Source organism: Parus major, chromosome 2 (assembly GCF_001522545.3).
Source record: "Parus major isolate Abel chromosome 2, Parus_major1.1, whole genome shotgun sequence".
Taxonomy (NCBI): Eukaryota; Metazoa; Chordata; class Aves; order Passeriformes; family Paridae; genus Parus; species Parus major.
Window position 1 is genome coordinate 149751065 of NC_031769.1, and position 19028 is coordinate 149770092.

Sequence of the window (19028 nt, forward strand, 5' to 3'; positions counted from 1 at the left end):
CATCCCCGCATCCCGCATCCCTTCCCACCGCCATCCCGCTGCTCCCCAAGGCTTCCCAAACACCTCTCGACACCCCTTCGCCGCACCCCATTCCCAACCCCGGCCCCGCTCGGCCCGGAGGCCGGGGGGGAGGAGGGAGGATTTTTGCCACCTCAACGCTGCCTCCATCACTTTTGGGGTGACTTGGTTGGGTTGTATTTTTGTTGGTTGGTTTTTTTGGTTTTTTTTTTGGCAGGTGAGGGGGGGGTGTTCTTTTTGGGGAGGGTGGGGGAGGGGCTGGATTTTCCCTCCCCACGTCCAAAAACTCCACCGCAAGCAAGGCCGGCGTTTGTCCATCTTTTCCCACCGCCGCTGGATGCCAACGCCAGGGCCGGATCCAGCCTTGGTGACACGAAGGTCACGGTACCTCCAGCCCGGCCTTTTCCTCCCCGCTGTCGCCAATCCCGGCTGCGTGTCCTGGCCGTGCTCCGCTCGTCCGTAGAGGAAACCCACGCCCGGGGCGATCCCAGAAAATCCCCGGGGAAGCTTTCGGCCCTTTGGTTCCGTCCTCTCCTGCATGAGACAATCCCGGCTGTGCGGCTCCGCCGGGCGATGGCCGAACAGTGAAGATGTCCATGGCCAGGCTCAACAGCGTCAATGGCTTCTTGGAGGACGCCAGGATGGAGCCGGGGGACATGGGCAGGATCCTGCGCTGCCTGGAGATGGGCACCGTCCTCACCTTGTTCTACCAGAAGAAGTCGCAGAGGCCGGAGAGAAGGACCTTCCAGGTGAAGCTGGAGACGCGCCAGATCATCTGGAGCCGGACGCCCGAGAAGGTGGAGGGGGACAGTGAGTATCGGGGGGACAAGGAGGATTGGGTGGCAGCGGTGTTGGGGGGCTGGGGATGTGCTGGTGGGATGCTGAGCTGTATTGGGGTGACTGTCTGGGGGTGTTCCGAGCGTGTTGGGGTGTCCTGCCACAGTGGGGTAAGTGGTTGTGGGGTGCTTGGATGTGTTGGGATGTCCTACTGTAGTGGGGGAACTTATTGTGGGGTGCCTGGATGTGTTGGGGTGTCTGGATATATTGGGGTGCCTGGGTTTTGTGGGATATCCTATGGTTGTGAGGTAATTGTTTGTGGGGTGTCTGGGTCTGTTGGGTGGGGAATTGTATGATTCCTGATTGTGTTGGGATGTCCTACCATGGGGAGACTGCTTGTGGGGTTTGTGGCCATGTCGGGATGTTCCACTGTGGTGGGGTGTCTGACTGTGGGGTTTCTGGCTGTGGTGGGATGTCCTTCCATAGTGGGGTAACTGCTTATAGGGTGCTTGGGCTTGGTGGGGTGTCCTACAGTGGTGGGGTGACTGCTTGTGGGGTTCCTGGATGTGGTGGAGTGTTCCACCGTGGTGGGGTGACTGGCTGTGGAATTCCTGGCCACAGGGGGATGTCCTCCCACAATGGGATGTTCATCCCTATGGAATGTCCTACCAGGACACCTATCCAGGGTGCCTGGCCATGGGGTGATTCCCATAAAAGCAGGAGGTGCTGGGCTGAGCAACCCTCACCTCCTCCATCCCACCTTGGAAGTTGTTCTGTGGGATCAAACTGCTTCCATTTCATCCCCGGGGTTTATGTCCTCCCTGGCAAGGAGGGAAAGAAATGATTATCACTGTTCCTGTTCATGGTGCTTTTAACCCCAAAACCCCACCAGAGCATCCATAAAAATCACCCTTCCATGTGGATTCACCGGTGGTTTGGAGGTTTTTGGGACATTATCCCAACACTGGGAATTGTTTGGGCTCCATGTCTTGGTGCTTGTTACCTCAAAGCTTTAATTGAGCTAAAAAAATCCAATGGATGGAACCTGGGTGGGGTGCCATGGAGCTACACCATCACCTCATCCCACATCCCTGTGCAGGGAAGGAACTCAATTTTGGGATATCATCTCACCTGGGTTATGGCAAAACCCACCCTGGAGGTGTGGGAGGTGCCTTTTTCCTGGAGAAGCTCCTCCAAAGTCACCAATGACCCCCCCCATAAATCACCACCCACTGCTGATTCTGGGCAAAATCCCCAGGAAGCTTCAGCCCCTGCTTGGAGGGGCTGATCCCAAGGCGGAATTCCAGCTTTGAGCCAGGGAAAGGAGGGTGGCACTTGGAGCTGAGCGCAGGCACGAACAGGATCCGTGCTTGTCCAGACCTTCTGGATACCAGAGCAGATTTGTGGGAGCAGGAGGTGATGGGAGGAAGGGCACCCAGTTTTGGAGAGGTATTTTAGGTCCTCATGGAGAAGAGCTTGTTATCCCATCACGGAAATAATGCATTTCCAGCTCCTTGTTTTTTTCCAGAAGCACCATGCACTGCCAGGTCAGGATCTCAGGTTGCCCATGATGCTGTGCCTCAGTTTCCCCTCTGGAGCCTTAGGATCTGTCTTTTCCCATACAACAGCCAATTCCCCCCATGGGAATGAGTAGGCATCCTCCAAGGTCATCCAGAAGGATGAAAGAGGAGGAAAATCCTTGTGGAAATGTGCAATCCTGCCATCCTGTCCCACCATTCACTTTTCCTAGTCTGGGGTGGGAGAAATCCTCATCCTGGTGCTGGGCTGCAGCATCCTCACCCTCTGGTCCATCCTTCTCTTCCCACTCTCTGTGATTTTATGGAAGTATCATGATCTCCCAGACCTCATGCCTGCCCAGACCATTCTAAATCCTCCCCTTCAAGCCAGCATCCCGCTTGGAGAGGGATTAGTGGGAAGGGGTGATGTCTCTGTTAGGAACTGTCAGGGCCAGGACACAGATCCTGGCTCTCCCCTGGACCCCCAGGATAATTACACGCTTTGTTAAGCAGCCTCTGGACACGTGTCCGTGTGTCCATGCCTGGGATTGCCTGGAGCACGGCTTCCAAAATTAACCTCCTCCTGGAGGGTTTCCAGCTCGTCGCCCTCAGCAGACCCCAGTTCCCAGCACAAGGAATCTGGTGGAAAACAGCCCCAAAAAAAGGATCTTTACAAGAAACTAAAGGAAAGGAGGGTGAAGGCAGCATGAAAAATCCAAGAGGATTTTGGAGAGGTGGTTTGATGACACCTCCAGCCGTGTTAATAGGAAATAATTAGAATTAGGACCTTTTGGGGAGCATGAAAATCCAGTTGGGATTTTTCACTGTTGGACAAGGAGGAAATATTTTGTTCTAGGTTTTAAACCCCACCACAGGATCTCGGCAGGATATGGTCTCCCAATTTCCCCTTCCAGGAGGGTCTGAGTTGCCACATCCTGCAAGAAGGGATGACCGAGGTGCCCAGGCCAGCAGGAATTCCCGGCACAACCATTCTCTCCAACCCTTTTGCGTCCCTCCTGATGCCTGAAAAAAAATCTCCCAGGCTCTCAGTATCCATAAAATCCCACTGGGCAGAACCTGCTCCTCCATCATCTCCCCGCCATTCCAAATCTTTTTTTTTGCACCACGCTGCTCGCTTTGCATTAGAAAAGAAAAGGGATTTTCGCAGCTGGAACCGACTTCCAGAGTGTTTTAATCGCCCGGGACAATGGAGACAATGCGGGGAGGAGTTTGGAGACAGAGTTCTGACAGGATCGAGGCAAATCCGCTGCAGATGTGGTTTCCAGGAAGCTGCTGCTCGGGTGTATTGTGCAGCCCCGCGCCGCTCCCTCTTCCCCTGGTTTTTCATGGGAATGGGCTATTTGCCCTGGGAAGAAGGATTTGGGGGTGTTGGTGGTGGATGAAAAACTGCTGTTGGCAGCCCAGAAATTCTCTGTGTCCTGGGTTTATCCCACAGCGTGGGCAGCAGGAAAATGGGAATTCTGCCCCTCTACCTCACTCAGGTGAAATCCGACCTGCAGAGCTCTGGGGTCCAGCAGCAGAAGGATGTAGAGCTGTTGGAGTGAGTCCAGAGGAGGCCATGGAGATGCTCCAAGGGCTGGAGCCCCTCTGCTCTGCAGCCAGGCTGGGAGAGCTGGGAATGTCCAGCCTGGAGGAAAGAAGGATCCAGGGAGATCTCAGAGCCCCTTCCAGTGCCTGAAGGGGCTCCAGGAGAACTGGAGAGGGACTTTGGACAGGGGATGGAGGGACAGGACACAGGGAATGGCTTCCCACTGCCAGAGGGCAGGGATAGATGGGATATTGAGGTACTGCAATGGAATTCCCAGAGTAGCTGTGGCTGCCCCTGGATCCCTGGAAGTGTCCAAAGCCAGGTTGAATCGGGCTTGGAGCAACCTGAGATAGTGGAACATGTCCCTACCCATGACAGAGGTTGGAATGAGATGGTCTTTAAGAACCCTTCCAACGCAAACCATTCTGGGATTATGAACAACACCCAGAGTTTGGGTGCAAGGCCAGATCCTGGAGGAGTTAAATCCAAGCATAGCAGCATTGCAACTTGCTAGCAAAGATCTGGTAGCCACTGACTTCCCACCACTCCCTGGCACCCTGTGGATGGGCAGGTTTGGGGTCAAGTGGCTGCTTTTTAATCTATAAACTCATTCTTAGCCCCAAAATCTGCCTGCTCTTATGGAAGAGGTTTTACTCCGAGTTACAGGAGCCATGCAGAGACAACAGAGTTTCATTCCTTGAGATCTTGTCCCAAAACAAAGCTCCTGCCAGGGTGCAGAGCTCCTGTGTGGTGCACTTGTGCTAAAATCCCACCCTGATCCATGAAATTTGGCTTGCGGTCATCCAGCAAAAGAAGGCTGGATAAAGCCTCCACTGTTTTCTGGAGCTTTTCCGCCAAGAAAAACTATTCTTCCCCTCTTTTCTTGCTTAATCAGCCCAATTCCTCCCCCATCCCTTATTCCTCCCTGCATTCAGCTTTTCTTTCCTCTTTGGATCCCCTCTTTGGATTCGGCTGAGGGTTTCCACCAAGGCACGTCTGCAGCCTTCCCCACCACCACATCGGAAACGCGGCCGGGCTGGAAATTCTCCGGGAAATGACCCATTTCCTCGTCAGGACAATACCCCTGGTGAGGTGGTCCGGCCGCCCTGGGTCACACAAAGCCCTTTCCGGTATCATTCCCAGAGGACAAACCTGCCTGGGGGGTGATGGTTGTGGGATCAAGAACACTTTTGTGTGTTGTTCCTAATATTATGTTATTCTTGCTCCCAGTGGGATGTGTCCACTGGGAAAACTGGAAATCTCCCTTGGTGGAATAGCAGTGAGGAAGAGCGTGGTCCGGAAACCCGGCCCTGCCGCCGCTGTTGGAGCTTTATTTAGCGGGATAATGAGGGAGCAGAGCAGCAGGAAAGAAACGCCCTGCGGTCCTGGCTGCCGGGGCTCCAAATTGCCACTTTTGGGAAGAGTTCTCCAAGGAAAACACAAGCTCAGCCTATCCCAGTGCAGGGTCTGGCTTGGGGAGAACAAGGTGGCTGGAGATTTGCTGGTTGGGATGGGGTGGGATGAGCCTGGAGGATGTGTGGCAGCCACAAATCTGGGAATAGAGTGGGCAGTGCTGTCGGGATGCCACGTCCTGGGAACACGAGTTCCTGGAGGACACACAGGGATGGGGGCCATCAGGCACACAGAGGCAGGGCTGCAGGGACACCCTGTCCTTGGGACACAGATCCCTGGGTGACACTTTTCCGTGGCATCCGTGGTGCTGTCACTCAGCTGCAGGAGCACTGCAGGGACCTCATCCTGGGGATATCCTGGGACACAAATCCCTGCAGAACACATGGCTGTCATCCTGGTCCTCTCACACAGCTGTCACAGCACTGCAGGGACATCCCATCCTGGGACAAGGGTCCCTGGAGGACATGTGGCCATGACAGCCATGGTGGTGTCAGCTGCAGCAGCATTGTAGGGACACCCCATCCTGGGGACATCCTGGGACACGGATCCCTGGAGGACACATGGTTGTGGCATCCATGGTGGTATCACTCAGCTGCAGCAGCACTGGAGGGACATCCCATTCTGGGGACATCCTGGGACACAGATCTGTGGAGGACACATGGCCATGGCATCCATGGTGGTGTCGCTCAGCTGCAGCAGCACTGGAGGGACACCCCATCCTGGGGACATCCTGGGACACGGATCCCTGGAGGACACATGGCCAAGACACCCTGGTGCCATCCCACTCCAATGAGCAGTGCCATGGAGACACCCCATCCTGGGGACATGATTCCCTGGAGGACATGTGGCCATGGCATCCATGGTGGTGTCACTCAGCTGCAGCAGCATTGCAGGGACACCCCATCCTGGGGACATCATCGTAGGACACCCCATCCTGGGGATATCCTGGGACACAGATCCCCGGAAGACACAAGGCCGTGGCATCCTGGTGCCATCCCACTCCAATGGGCAGTGCCAGAGGGACATCCCATCCTGGGAACACAGTTCCCTGAAGGATATGCCATCCCTATGGTGCCATCACACATCACTGGAGGACAGTGGAGATGTGTCTCCCTCAAAGACATGTGGCCACAAGCACCCATAATTCCATCAAACACTCCTGAGGGTATCCCATCCTGGGAACATGGTTCTCCAGAGGACTCATGTTCTCCTGGAATTCCCACTTCCCTGAGCCACTCACATGAGGCTGTGGTGGCCAAGGACAGTTTCATGTTCCTCTCTCCCTGCAGTCGACATTCGGGAGATCAAGGAGATCCGCCTGGGGAAGAATTCCCGGGATTTCGAGCGCTACCCCGAGGACGCTCGCAAGCTGGACTTCACCATGTGCTTCATCATCCTCTACGGGATGGACTTCAGGCTGCGGACGCTCAGCGTGGCCGGTGCGTTGGGTCCCTCCCCATTCCCTGTGTCTATCTTTGGGGTCCTCTTCCCAACAACCCCTCATCCCCATCCCAACCTCATCACCCTCCTCCTCCTCTTCCTTCACCAGCTTTCTGCGAGGAGGACATCAACCTATGGATAACAGGGCTCAACTGGCTGGTGGCTGACACCCAGAGAGCCCAGACCCCACTGCAGATCGAGAGGTGAGGAAGGACCAGTAGATCCCATTTCCTGTTTTGGGAAAGAAAACCTTCCCTGACTTGGTCATCTTTGGGATTGAGCACCATACATCCTTTCCTTTCCAGGTGGCTACGGAAGCAGTTTGATGGGATGGACCGGGCAAGGGAAGGCAGGTGAGCCACCAGCACAGTGGGTTCAGCTGGACAGGATCATATTCCCCCTGTTGCATCCCAAATATGGAGATTGAGTTGGGCAGGTTTGCGGTACAAGGTAGCACCAGGGTTTTTGGGATGTTTGAAGGCACCGAAAATCAGAGATTTGGGTACAGGTCACATCCTTGTGACTGTGAGGACCACTGGGACCCATCCCCAGTGCCACATTTTGGACCCCCAGCAGTGCCAGAAGGGCCAGGTCATTAATGTAGCCCATAATTATCTTCCCAAGACAGGAAAAACCCAAAACCAAGGGAATTTGGACTTAAATTATTATGGGAATGGGCATCAGCTCCAAGTAGAAAGATGTCTTATGAGTGCCTAGTTAGTTCTTGGATGCACTTCCTCTCCTTGTCCCTCTGCTCACACTCATGCCAGGCACCACATAATTAATCTCAGAAACATGGAATCATGGAATCATTAGGGTTGGAAAGGACATTAAAAATCATCTAGTTCCACGTTCCACTAGACCAGGTTGCTCCAAGCCCCATCCAGCCTGGCCTTGGACACCTCCCGGGATGAGACATCCACAATTTCCCTGAGTTCTGTGCCACTTCAGGGATCCACAGGCCAGGAGGGTGGGATCCCCATGCCAGGCATCAGAATTTGAGGTGGGACCCTTGGTGTTGGGAGCTGAGACTCATCCAGGGATCTGGCAGTACCCTGACTCCAGTTTTCCCTTTGGCAGCATCACGGTGAAGGACCTGAAGGCAATGCTGCCCCAGGTCAACTACCGCGTTCCCAACATGAGATTCCTGCGGGATAAACTCGTGGTAAGGACCCTATGGACACCCCAGCTATGCTCTTCAGCCTGCCCTACATGGGCTGGGGCCACCGTGGTGTCCCTGGTTCCAATCGGGTGGCCCCACTCTCATCCAGCCCCATCTCCCACAGGAAGTGGAAGCCAGGAATGAGATGACTTTCTCCCACTTCATCCAGTTCTACAAAAACCTGATGTTTGACGCTCAGAAATCGGTAAGATCCATGGTTTGGCCTCCCAAATGTCCCCATCCTGGTGGGATGTGTCCCCCTCAGCTAAGCCTGGACCCCTTCTCTGCCTTCCAGGTCATTGAGCAGCTGGAGCTCTCCTTCCCCTTGCGGTGAGTTTCCAGCTCCCATCCCAATCAATGTGCTAAGAGTTGGATCCATAGAGTGGGAAATACAGCCAGGCTGTGGGGTAGAGCAGGGAATGGGAATGGGGGAAGGGATAGGAGAGAGGATGGGAGCAGGGGTGGGAGAAGGGAGAGGAATATGGGTGCAGAAGGGATGGGAGCAATAATGGGAGCTGGGATGAAAGCAAGAATAGGAGCAGGGATGGGAGGAGGGGTGAGCAGGGATGGGAGATAGGATGGCTGCCAGGGATGTAGGGACATGTCACCCTGCCCTCCTCCCAGCATCCTCAGACAACACTGCACATTCCATCTGGTGCTGGCCTCTCCCAGACACAGGGTAGAGGGACTGGTGGGAGTAGGGGTCATGGGGAGGCTGAGCTGCAGATGGGCACTGATGGCCTCAGCTCTGCCATGGGAACTCTCCCAATTCCTTCTCCTGCTCCTCACTGGTGGCTGCTTCTTGTCCCAGGAACGTGGACCGTCCTGAGCTGTGCCAGGTGTCCCTCTACGACTTCCAGAAGTTCCTGCTGCATGACCAGAAGGTGGGGTTTCCCTGAGAACTCTGCAGCCTGAGGAACCCCCATGGGATGCTCCAGCCCAGTTCCTCCCCTAACAACAGCCATGTTTGTATCCCAGGAATCCTGGGCCAGTGACGTGGGGATGGTGCGGGACTACATGTGCTCCTACCTCAAGGAGAGCTCCAACGAAGCGTCGGATCCCTCCTTCCAGCTGGATGAGGTGTGTGGCTGCACACAGTGTCCCCACAGGGATCTCCCCGGCACCATCAGGCTCTGACATCTCTGCTTTTCCCCCCCAGTTCCTCACATACCTCTTCTCCAAGGAGAACATGGTGATGGATGCTAAGTACGAGCGCGTGGTGCCCGAGGAGATGAACCACCCCTTGTCCCAGTACTGGATCTCCTCATCCCACAACACGTAAGGAATTTTCCTCACATGGGCATTCCTCAGGGACATCCATGAGCATCCCATCATCTTTGTCTCTCCACTGCAGGTACCTGACAGGAGATCAGTTCTCCAGTGAGTCCTCCCTGGAAGCGTATGCCCGGTGCCTGCGGATGGGCTGCCGCTGCATCGAGTGTGAGTCCTACCAGCCCTTCACAGGGATGCTGGAACCTCTCGTGTCCCTTCAAACAGACCATTCCCTGCCCCAATCCCATGTCACAGGGTCTTTCCCCGTCATTGGGGTGCTCAAAAAAATGGTTCTTAGCACATAGGTGGTGGCAAACATGAATTAACCAAGGTGTTTTCCATCTCAGTGGATTGCTGGGATGGCCCAGACGATCTCCCCATCATCTACCACGGCCACACGCTCACCTCCAAGATCAAATTCCTGGATGTGCTGCACACCATCAAGGAGCATGCCTTTGTCACCTCTGAGTAAGTCCCAGCTCCCCCAATGATCTCTGAGTTCTGGCAATCTTTCCCTTGCCTTCATCTGAGGCCACCAATCCTGCCTCCTTGCTCCAGGTTCCCCATCATCCTCTCCATCGAAGACCACTGCAGCATTGTCCAGCAGAGGAACATGGCCTCCCACTTCAAGAAGGTTTTTGGGGACATGCTCCTCACCAAGCCAGTGGACATCAATGCTGATGAGTTGCCCTCGCCCACCCAGCTCAAGAAGAAAATCCTAATCAAGGTGTGGAGCAGGCAAAACCCCAGAACCCCTCTTTTCGGGAGGGACACCAGTTGTCTTAGGTTCTGCAGCAAGAGATGATCAAAGGGTGGTGGCACCTGTGGGAGGGTGACCCTGAGGGTTGGGAGCTTGGTGTCATGGGGACACCATGGCCACCACTGAGCTCCACTCCCTTGTCCCCCAGCACAAGAAACTGGTTGAAGGGAACCTGTACGAGGAGGTCTCCACTGCCAGCTACTCAGAGAACGACATCAGCAACTCCATCAAGAATGGAATTCTCTACCTTGAAGACCCCATCGACCACGTAAGGGAGGCCTTCGGGGCTGAGTGGGATCTGTCAAACGTTGGGGTTTGGGATGGGCTCTCCTAGACCACTGCAATGCTGTGAGGGGGAATGGAGGGATTAAAAACCACATCCCAAAGCTCCATCCCTCCATGTTGTCCTCCTGTTCACCCCACCGATGTTCTTCCTCCTTCCCAGACCTGGAGCCCTCATTATTTTGTCCTGACAAGCAACAAGATTTACTACTCAGAGGAGACATCACGCTACCAGTTCAATGAGGATGAAGAGGAGGTTGAGCAGAAGGAGGTGCGTGCGTGAGGGGCAGGACACGTCCACAGGGCGAGGTGACAACTCTCTGGGGAGGGTGACAGGGTGGCAGTGCCCACTTTGGGATAAATTTGCAGGAGTTCAACAACAACGAGCTGCACTTCACGGAGAAGTGGTTCCACGGCAAGCTCGGGGGTGGCCGTGACGGGCGACAGATTGCAGAGAAGCTGCTGCACGAGTACTGCACCGAGACGGGCGGCAAGGACGGCACCTTCCTGGTGCGCGAGAGCGAGACCTTCGTGGGCGACTACACCCTCTCCTTCTGGTAGGAGCTCCAGCAAGGAGGCAGGATCCCACCCTCCCTGGGTGACCCTCCAGTCAATGCCTGGTTTGGTGGCTGGAATGGCTTTTTTGGGGGAAATGTCACATTTTTGTGCAGCTGGTAGGCCCCAAAGCGTGGGATGGTGGAGATGTGGACCCAGATTGACTCGGCTTTCTCCCACTCCCATGGCAGGAGGTCCAGCCGGGTGCAGCACTGCCGGATCCACTCGCGGCAGGAGGCCGGGGCCACCAAGTTCTACCTGACGGACAACCTGGTCTTTGACAGCCTCTACAGCCTCATCTGCCACTACCGGGAGGTGCCACTGCGCTGCAATGAGTTCGAGATGCGCCTCACTGACCCCGTCCCCCAGCCCAATGCCCATGAGAGCAAAGAGTGAGGATCCTCCCAGTCCCCACCCGCTTGATCCCATGGGTCCACCAGCCTCCTCCAGCCCCAGCAGGGTGTGGAAATGCTGATGCCAGCCCCCCATCTCCATGTTCTCCCTGGCCAGGTGGTACCACGCCAGCTTGACACGTCTCCAGGCTGAGCACATGCTGATGCGGGTCCCACGGGATGGAGCATTCCTGGTGCGGAAGCGCAGCGAACCCAACTCCTATGCCATCTCCTTCCGGTGAGTGTGGCCACCATGAGGCCAGCTGGGCTTGGCCAAGCTGAGGACCTGCGACAACTTGTCTGTTGTGACATTGAGCTGGGTGGCAGGGGTTTGTTGTGGGGGACACAGTGGGATACGTGATGGTGTCATGAAGGGGAAACCTTCTTTGTGGTGATGTCCTGGGGGTTGTCACCTTGGTGGCACCCCAAGCATCACCTCCATCATGGAGATGGGATCCAGCAACCCCTCACCCATCCCACTCCTGTCTCTCCTGGCCCCAGGGCGGAGGGGAAGATCAAGCACTGCCGAATCCAGCAGGAAGGGCGGCTCTTCATGCTGGGCAGCTCAGCTGAGTTCGAGAGTCTCGTGGACCTCATCAGCTACTACGAGAAGCACCCGCTGTACCGCAAGATGAAGCTGCGCTACCCCATCAACGAGGAGACCCTGGAGAAGATGGGCACCACTGTGAGTTCTTGCAGCAGTGGGGATAGTGGGGGTTCTGTGCAACCAAGCCCTATCCTCAGCTCCACCATCTTCCAGAATTTCAATTATAGCCCAACCAGAACCAGCCAAGCTCATTCCACAGTCATCATTGATCATTAAAACTCCACCATAATTCCCTTTTCCAACAAGTTACAAGGGGATATTAGATCCCACTCAGCCTCCTCTCATCCCCTTATAACCCCTGCCCACATCCAGGTGACCCCCTCAGGAATTTCTTCTTGCAGGAACTGGACTATGGAGCCCTGTATGAGGTGCGGACCCCCCACTTCTACGTAGAGGCCAACAAGATGCCGATGGCCAGGGTAAGGGGCCAAGCTGGTGTCCTGGGGAGATGGTCAGTGATGGGGATATGGCAGTTCGAGTGCTGGGGTTCCTGGGTGGTCCTTCCCCAGATCCATCACACCTCCCACCACCGCTGACCAGAGAAGTGGTGATGTTGTGCTGCATTTTTCTGACCCTCAGGTGAGGCTGGAGCTGGATCCAGCCCACATCATCATCACCTGAGGACAGTCCAAGCTCCAGTGACAGTATTGTCACAGTGTGGTGGGGGACAGAGCTGGAGAGACACCAGCCTGGAGCAGGGACCTGGCAGAAGTTTGCCCCAACAGCAAAGAAATCCCTTTGCACTGGGGAACTCCTAAAAAGCAGGTCTAGGGTCTGTTCCCAGGTGGTGCAGTCTCCATCCTCAGAGGTTTTTGGGAACTTGGTTTTTCTTGGAGCTGACACAGTCTCCATTCCTGGGGGGTTTTTGCAACTGGACATATCTTGGAGTTGACCTTGGAAGAGGCTGGACTGGAGCCCTAAGGTTCCTTTCCTGTGATCTTACAATCCCATGGTCCAGCACTTCTGGTGCCATAATTGTCCCTTTGCAGCAAGGTAAGACCACACTTTTTTTTTTGAGGAAAACTCAACCCAGAGGAGTTTTTCCCAGGGAATGTGGTAATGTCAGAGGATCAACCCTTCAGTATACCAGGAGAAACCATTGGGGGTCCCAAAAACAGAACATGATCTGCTCTGAATGTGGTGATCCTGCAGGACCACAGGCACCTCCAGCCCTCCTGTCCCCTCTAAACCCATCCCACTGCTGTGAGCAATCTGGAAGCTGGAGAGGGACTTTTTGTCAGGAACTGCAGATAGGTCCAGGAGTAATGGACACAAAATGGAGGAAATTCAGTTTACATATTAGGAGGAATTGTTTTACTGTGAGAGTGGTGAGACACTGGAATAGAGAAGTTGTAGATGTCCCATCCCTGCAAGTGCCCAAGGCCAGGATGGACGGAGCTTGGAGCTACCTGGTCTAATGGAAGATGTCTCTGCCTGTGGTGGGATGGGTTGGAATGTGATGACCTTTAAGGTCTATTCCAACACCTTAACATTCTGTGATGCCATGATTTGGGGTCAGGAGCCACCACACTCCACTATGGGGCTCGAGGGGCTGGGCTGAGCGGGGCACCAGGTGCTGAGTGGTGACACACGTGTCCCTCTGTCCCAGTGCACAGTGAAGGCTCTGTATGACTACAAGGCACAACGGGAGGATGAGTTGTCATTCTGCAAGCAGGCCATCATCCACAACGTGGACAAGCAGGACGGCGGCTGGTGAGGGCAATCACCTGGGTGTCACCATGGGCGGGAGATGGAGGGGACACCCTGGGTACTCCCATGGAGGGTTTTAACTCAGCCTCCTTCTCTGTCCCCCCGCCCCTTCTCCAACCACCCCTCAGCACCGCATGCAGCAGGGACACCCCTGTCCCCCCCTCCCCAAAATCTGTCCGCTTGCCTTGATCCTCTCACCCCTTGCAGGTGGCGGGGGGACTACGGGGGCAAGAAGCAGCTCTGGTTCCCGGCCAACTACGTGGAGGAGATCGTCGGCACCCAGGCGCAGGAGCAGGATGAGGCCGTGAGTGCCACCTCCTGGGACCCTAGGAGCAACAACACCGGAGGCTCCCAGGAGCCTTGACCAACTCCAGATCCTTATCCTGAGGCTGGAAGATGCTCACAATCCTGCTCCAGCTTAGAGCCTTATCCAGAGGCTGGAGGATGCTCATAGTCCTGCTCCAGCCCAGACCCTTATCCAGAGGCTGGGGAATGCTCCTGGCCCTACTCCAACTTGGACCTGTTTCTGGGAGTTGGGAAATGCTCCTGGTCCTGTTCCAGACCATATCTTTATCCAGAGGCTGTGGGATGCTGCCAGCCCCACTCCATCTTGGACCCTTTTCTGGAAGCTGCAGGATATTCCAAGTCTTGTACAAGCCCAGATCCTTATCCAGAGGCTGAGGAATGCTCTTGGTCCTGCTCCAGCCCATACCCTTACCCTGAGACTGGGGGATGCTCCTGCTCCAGTCCAGATTCTAATCTGGAGGCTGAGGGATATTCTTGGCCCCACTCTCACTTGGACAATTTATTAGAAGCCGGAAGATGCTCCCAGTCCTTCTCCAGCCCTGATCTCTGTCTAGAGGCTGGGTATAATGTTGGCCACACTCCAGCTTGGATCCTTTCCTGGAAACTGGAGGATACTCCCAGCCTTGCTTCAGCCCAGACCCTTATCCAGAATCTGGGTGATGCCCCTGGTCCCACAGTCAGTGCATCCTCTTGGTCCTGCTCCAACCCAGACCTTTATCCAGAATCTGGGGGAAGTGCCAGCCCAGACCCATATCCAGAGGCTGGAGGGTGCTCTTGGTCCTGCTCCAACCCAGCTCTCGGGGTGATGCTCCTGGGTGTTTTTTCCCTTCTTTTCCTCAGATTTGTCCAACTCGGAGGGCTGGATGGTGGCTGCCTGTAACCCACAGGCCTCCCCCATATTCCCTCTTCCTTCCTCTCTTGCAGTCATCGGAAAACAGTCCCCTGGGAAACTTCCTGAAGGGATTCATTGATGTCCCATCCTGCCACGTCGGTGAGTGTCCCTACTTATGGATTTGGGGGAATTTGGAGGAATTGGGATGTCCAGATGATTCAGGGGACATTTTCCCTTGATTCCAAGGGCATGTTTCAGCATGAAAAGCTGAAGCCACACATTGAAAAAAATGGGATCCTCACAGGAGGAAGATCCTGATGGATGGTGGGGTGCCAGGAGGGGCTGGTGGGGGCCCGGGAGCGGGACCGCTGAGGTTTCATTTGCTCCACAGAGCCATCCGTTGGGAATGTCTTCGAGTAAAGCCCCCCTCTGATGTCCTTATAGTTATCTCCAAAGACGGGAGGAGCTCCAAACCATTTGTCTTCACCATCCATTCCCAGCAGATGTCCCACGCAGCCCAGTCACTGGACGTGGCCGCGGACACGCAGGAGGAACTCAGCGAGTGGGTGGCCAAGATCCGGGAGGCCACGCAGAATGCCGACGCCAGGGTGAGGGGATGCAGAGGATGGGGCTGGACGGTCCCTTTCTCATGGAGATTGTTCCTGGTATCTCCAAAGGAAGAGTCTGGGGGGAGACTTGCAGCTCCTGTTTTTCCTGGTGCAGATGCAAGAAGGGAAGATCATGGAGCGGAGGAAGAAGATCGCCCTGGAGCTCTCAGAGCTGGTCGTGTATTGCCGGCCAGTGCCGTTCGATGAGGACAGTAAGTCCTGGAGAAGTGGGATAAAGGGATGAGCATGGGAAGAGAGAGGTGGGAGGAACCATCCAGGTCTCATTCCTTCCCCGATGGCCACTCTGTGCTTGCAGAGATTGGTACAGACAAGGCGTGTTACCGGGACATGTCCTCCTTCCCGGAGACCAAGGCGGAGAAATACGCCAACCGCAGCAAGGGCAAGAAGTTCCTGCAGTACAATCGCCGCCAGCTGAGCCGCATCTATCCCAAAGGACAGCGCCTGGACTCCTCCAACTACGACCCACTGCCCATGTGGATCTGCGGGAGCCAACTCGTGGCCCTCAACTTCCAGACGCCTGGTAAGTCCTGCTCCTGGGGTTGTTGCTGGGCTCATCCCTGAAGGTTGTCTCAAAATTCCTATTCCCAGGGCTTCTGCCCTGGGTCATCTTGTTGAAGGTGGTTTGGGTGATCTCTTCTGTCTCCATCCTCTTGGGGACACAAGTGGTTTGGATGCGCTTTCAACCTTCTCCTTGTCCTCGTCACAGGAGGTAGTTTGGATGATCTCTCCAAGCTTTGTCCTCATGCTGATAGGGATAGAGGAGGTGGTTTGGATGCTCTCCAACCTTTGTCTCATCCTGATGGGTATGCAGGAAGTGGTTTGAAAGATCTCTCCAAACTTTGTCCTTATCCTGCTGGGGACATGGCTGGTTTGGATGCTCTCCAGTCTTCGTCCTCATCCTGATGGGGATATCTCCACGCAATCCTTGTGTGATTCATGCAAAATTTGGCTTCATTCCTCCTCCAACCACAGCTGGGGGCTCTTAGTTGGGTTTTCAGGGTAGGACCTTCTGCTCAAGGACCTCGGGGAGGTCCCTGAGCCTCACGCTCAGATCTACTGTGTCCTCACGGCCACAGACAAACCGATGCAGCTGAACCAGGCACTCTTCATGCTCGGTGGCCGCAGCGGCTATGTCCTGCAGCCAGACATCATGAGGGACGACACCTTCGACCCCTTTGACAAGAACAGCCTGAAGATTGTGGAGCCCATCACAGTCCAACTGCAGGCAAGTGTGCAAGGACAGCAAGACCACCTTGAGGTGGTCACCATCAAGATGGGAACTCCTTCCTTATTTTTTTGGTCAGCCAGGGGTGGTTCTTGTTTGTTCCAGCTACATATTTGCTCCATGGAGGTTGTTATTCTTGGGAGTTCTTCTTCATCTGGTGTGGCCAGACCTCACCCTCCTCTTCATCGCCTTTCTCCCACAGATCCTTGGTGCCCGGCACCTGCCTAAGAATGGGAGGAGCATTGTGTGCCCCTTCGTGGAGGTGGAGGTTTGCGGCTCTGAGTATGACAACAGCAAGAACAAGACAGATGTTGTAGGTGAGGGACCACACGTGTGAAGTCCCCACCCTTAGGGACAGCCCTGACTCTGCCCTCTGTAGTTCTCTTGAGAGGGCATGTGGGTGATGGGGCTGGGTTTTGTGCTCTCTCCCACAGCCGACAACGGCTTCAACCCCGTCTGGCTCTTCAAGCAGTTTGTCTTTGACATCAACAACCCCGAGTTCGCCTTCCTCCGCTTCGTGGTGTATGAGGAGGACATGTTCAGTGACCCCAACTTCTTGGCACAAGCCACCTTCCCCGTCAAGGGCCTCAAAACAGGTATGGTCTTTCCATCATCATCACCATCTCCATGATAGTCATGGAATTACAAAAGGGTCTGGGTTGGGAGGGACCTTTAAAGGTCATCTTGTCCAACCCCTGTGCAATCATCGTTATCTCCATCATCATCATCATCATCATCATCATCTCCATGATTTAGTCATGGAGTCATAAAAGGGTTTGGGTTGGAAGAGACCTTTAAAGGTCTTCTAGTGCAACCCTCCTGTAATTGTCATCATCATCTCCACCGAGTCATGGAATCATAGAACTAAGTATTTGGGTAGGAAAGAGCTTTTAAAGGTCACCCAGTCCAAATGCCCTTCAGTCTCCATCAAAGGTCATGGAGTCATAGAAGGGTTTGGGTTGGAAAGGACCTCTAAAGGTCTTCTAGTGCAAACCCCCTGCAGTCATCATCATCTCCCTGGGGTCCTGGCCATGGTGAAGGGCTCAGACCCTGCTGTGTTGCTGAGCTTGTGTTGTGATGTTGTGTCCAGGCTACCGGTCGGTGCCACTGAAGAACAGCTACACCGAGGACCTGGAGCTCGCCTCCCTCCTCATCCACATCGAAATCATCAATGCCAAGGCAGGTGGCCCAGGTGGCTTGGGAAACCTGGAACAAGGGGAACCAACTCTGGGGTGTTCTGCCCATCCCACCAGCCTCACACACGTGTTTTGGAGCAGGAGGAAGATGAGGAGAACCTCTACTCATCCATCCAGCAGCTCCGGGACCGTGCTAGCGAGCTCTCCAGCCAGGTCTCCAGCTACGAGCGCACCAACGGCTGCGATTCCCGCTACCAGCAGCGTCTGGATGAGCTCCGGGCAGCCCAGGAGCGCCTCATGGAGCTCACTGAAGTCCGCAACCGCAAGTGAGTTGTCCCTTCCCTGTGGCTTTGGGAGGTCCCTCTTGGGGGAGGGTCCCTAAGGTTGCTGCTCCCCACCAGGTTGATGGAGAAGAAGAAGAGGGACCGGCAGATGGTCACCAAGCGCAGCTGAGCTGGAGGGACTTGAGCTGAGGAGCTCCCCCAGCCACCTCCTCTTCTGCCACAAAGGGAGGTGGGGTGGCCACATCCAGACCTCCCACCATGCCCAGGGCTGGGTGACAGCAGCGTGACAAATTCGGAGATGAAAGAGGACCTTGGGTAGCTGTGCCTGTTATGGGGGTGAGGCAGGAGGTGGGACTCTCTGACTTCAATCCCAGGTGCCTCCAGCTTCATCCCGTGTTCCCTGGGGCTCGTGGCCAAGTCCTTGTCCCCACAAGGTGGCCACAGTGGCTCTTCCTCACCAAACATTCTCAATGTCCCACCATCACATGGCAGCCCTGTGACCAATGGGGAAACTGAGGCACAGAAGCCCAGTCGGCCCAGGATGGGGCAGGACCAGCCACCTTCATCCTGGGTACAGGTGTCAGGACTGGCTGGCAGTGAGGCACCAGGATGGGGACACAGGGGACACTTTTGGGGGGGTTAGGGGGGTATTTTGCTCCCCCGCTATAAATATCTGTATTTTCTTCTTTTATCCAGCGTGTACATACAGCGCAGGGGGAGGGGATGTCTGTACCAGCCACAGTATTAGGGCACAAAGGGGACCCCAAAATGTCCAGACATATCTCAGCATGGGACCAAGGGTGGAGGGGACCAAGTCTGGGGTTGTCACACAAGGCAAAGTGGCCTGTGACAGGGTGCCCCGAGTAGGTATCTGGTAAATACAGGCATCACGATGGCCCCAGAGAGGACAGGGATGTCCGTGAGATGAGCCAGAGTTGTCACCTAACTCTGGGAATGGGGACAGATCCTGCCAGTAAAGCCAACTGAGGTAGTGGCCAGCCTGGCGGTGGCTGGGGACATCTTGGGGTGTCCCCTGAAGTTGGGGTGTCCCGGCAGGGGGGACCTGTGTATTCTTTGTATGAAAATAAATCTATTTAGCCAATATTTATACCCTGCTGCTGTGGCCTAGTGTCCCCTCCCAGCTCTGCTGCCACCTCAATGT

The 19028-nt window shown here is 55.2% G+C and overlaps 1 protein-coding gene across 1 annotated transcript; it reads left to right on the forward strand.

The window, feature by feature from the left end:
• Positions 1-6: 6 nt before the first annotated feature.
• LOC107200506 (1-phosphatidylinositol 4,5-bisphosphate phosphodiesterase gamma-1-like) lies at positions 7-18972 on the forward strand. The gene is made up of 32 exons (XM_015619124.1): positions 7-828; positions 6564-6713; positions 6824-6917; positions 7020-7067; positions 7795-7879; positions 8001-8081; positions 8172-8206; positions 8688-8760; positions 8855-8956; positions 9036-9154; positions 9231-9316; positions 9496-9616; positions 9707-9875; positions 10057-10176; positions 10354-10461; positions 10560-10747; positions 10937-11137; positions 11256-11375; positions 11639-11822; positions 12086-12163; positions 13354-13457; positions 13662-13758; positions 14685-14751; positions 15037-15200; positions 15316-15412; positions 15517-15741; positions 16298-16446; positions 16649-16763; positions 16881-17042; positions 17537-17625; positions 17724-17908; positions 17984-18972. The coding sequence occupies exons 1-32, from the start codon at positions 609-611 to the stop codon at positions 18033-18035; spliced, it is 3888 nt and encodes a 1295-aa protein (XP_015474610.1). The 5' UTR covers positions 7-608; the 3' UTR covers positions 18036-18972.
• The last annotated feature ends 56 nt before the right edge of the window (positions 18973-19028 follow it).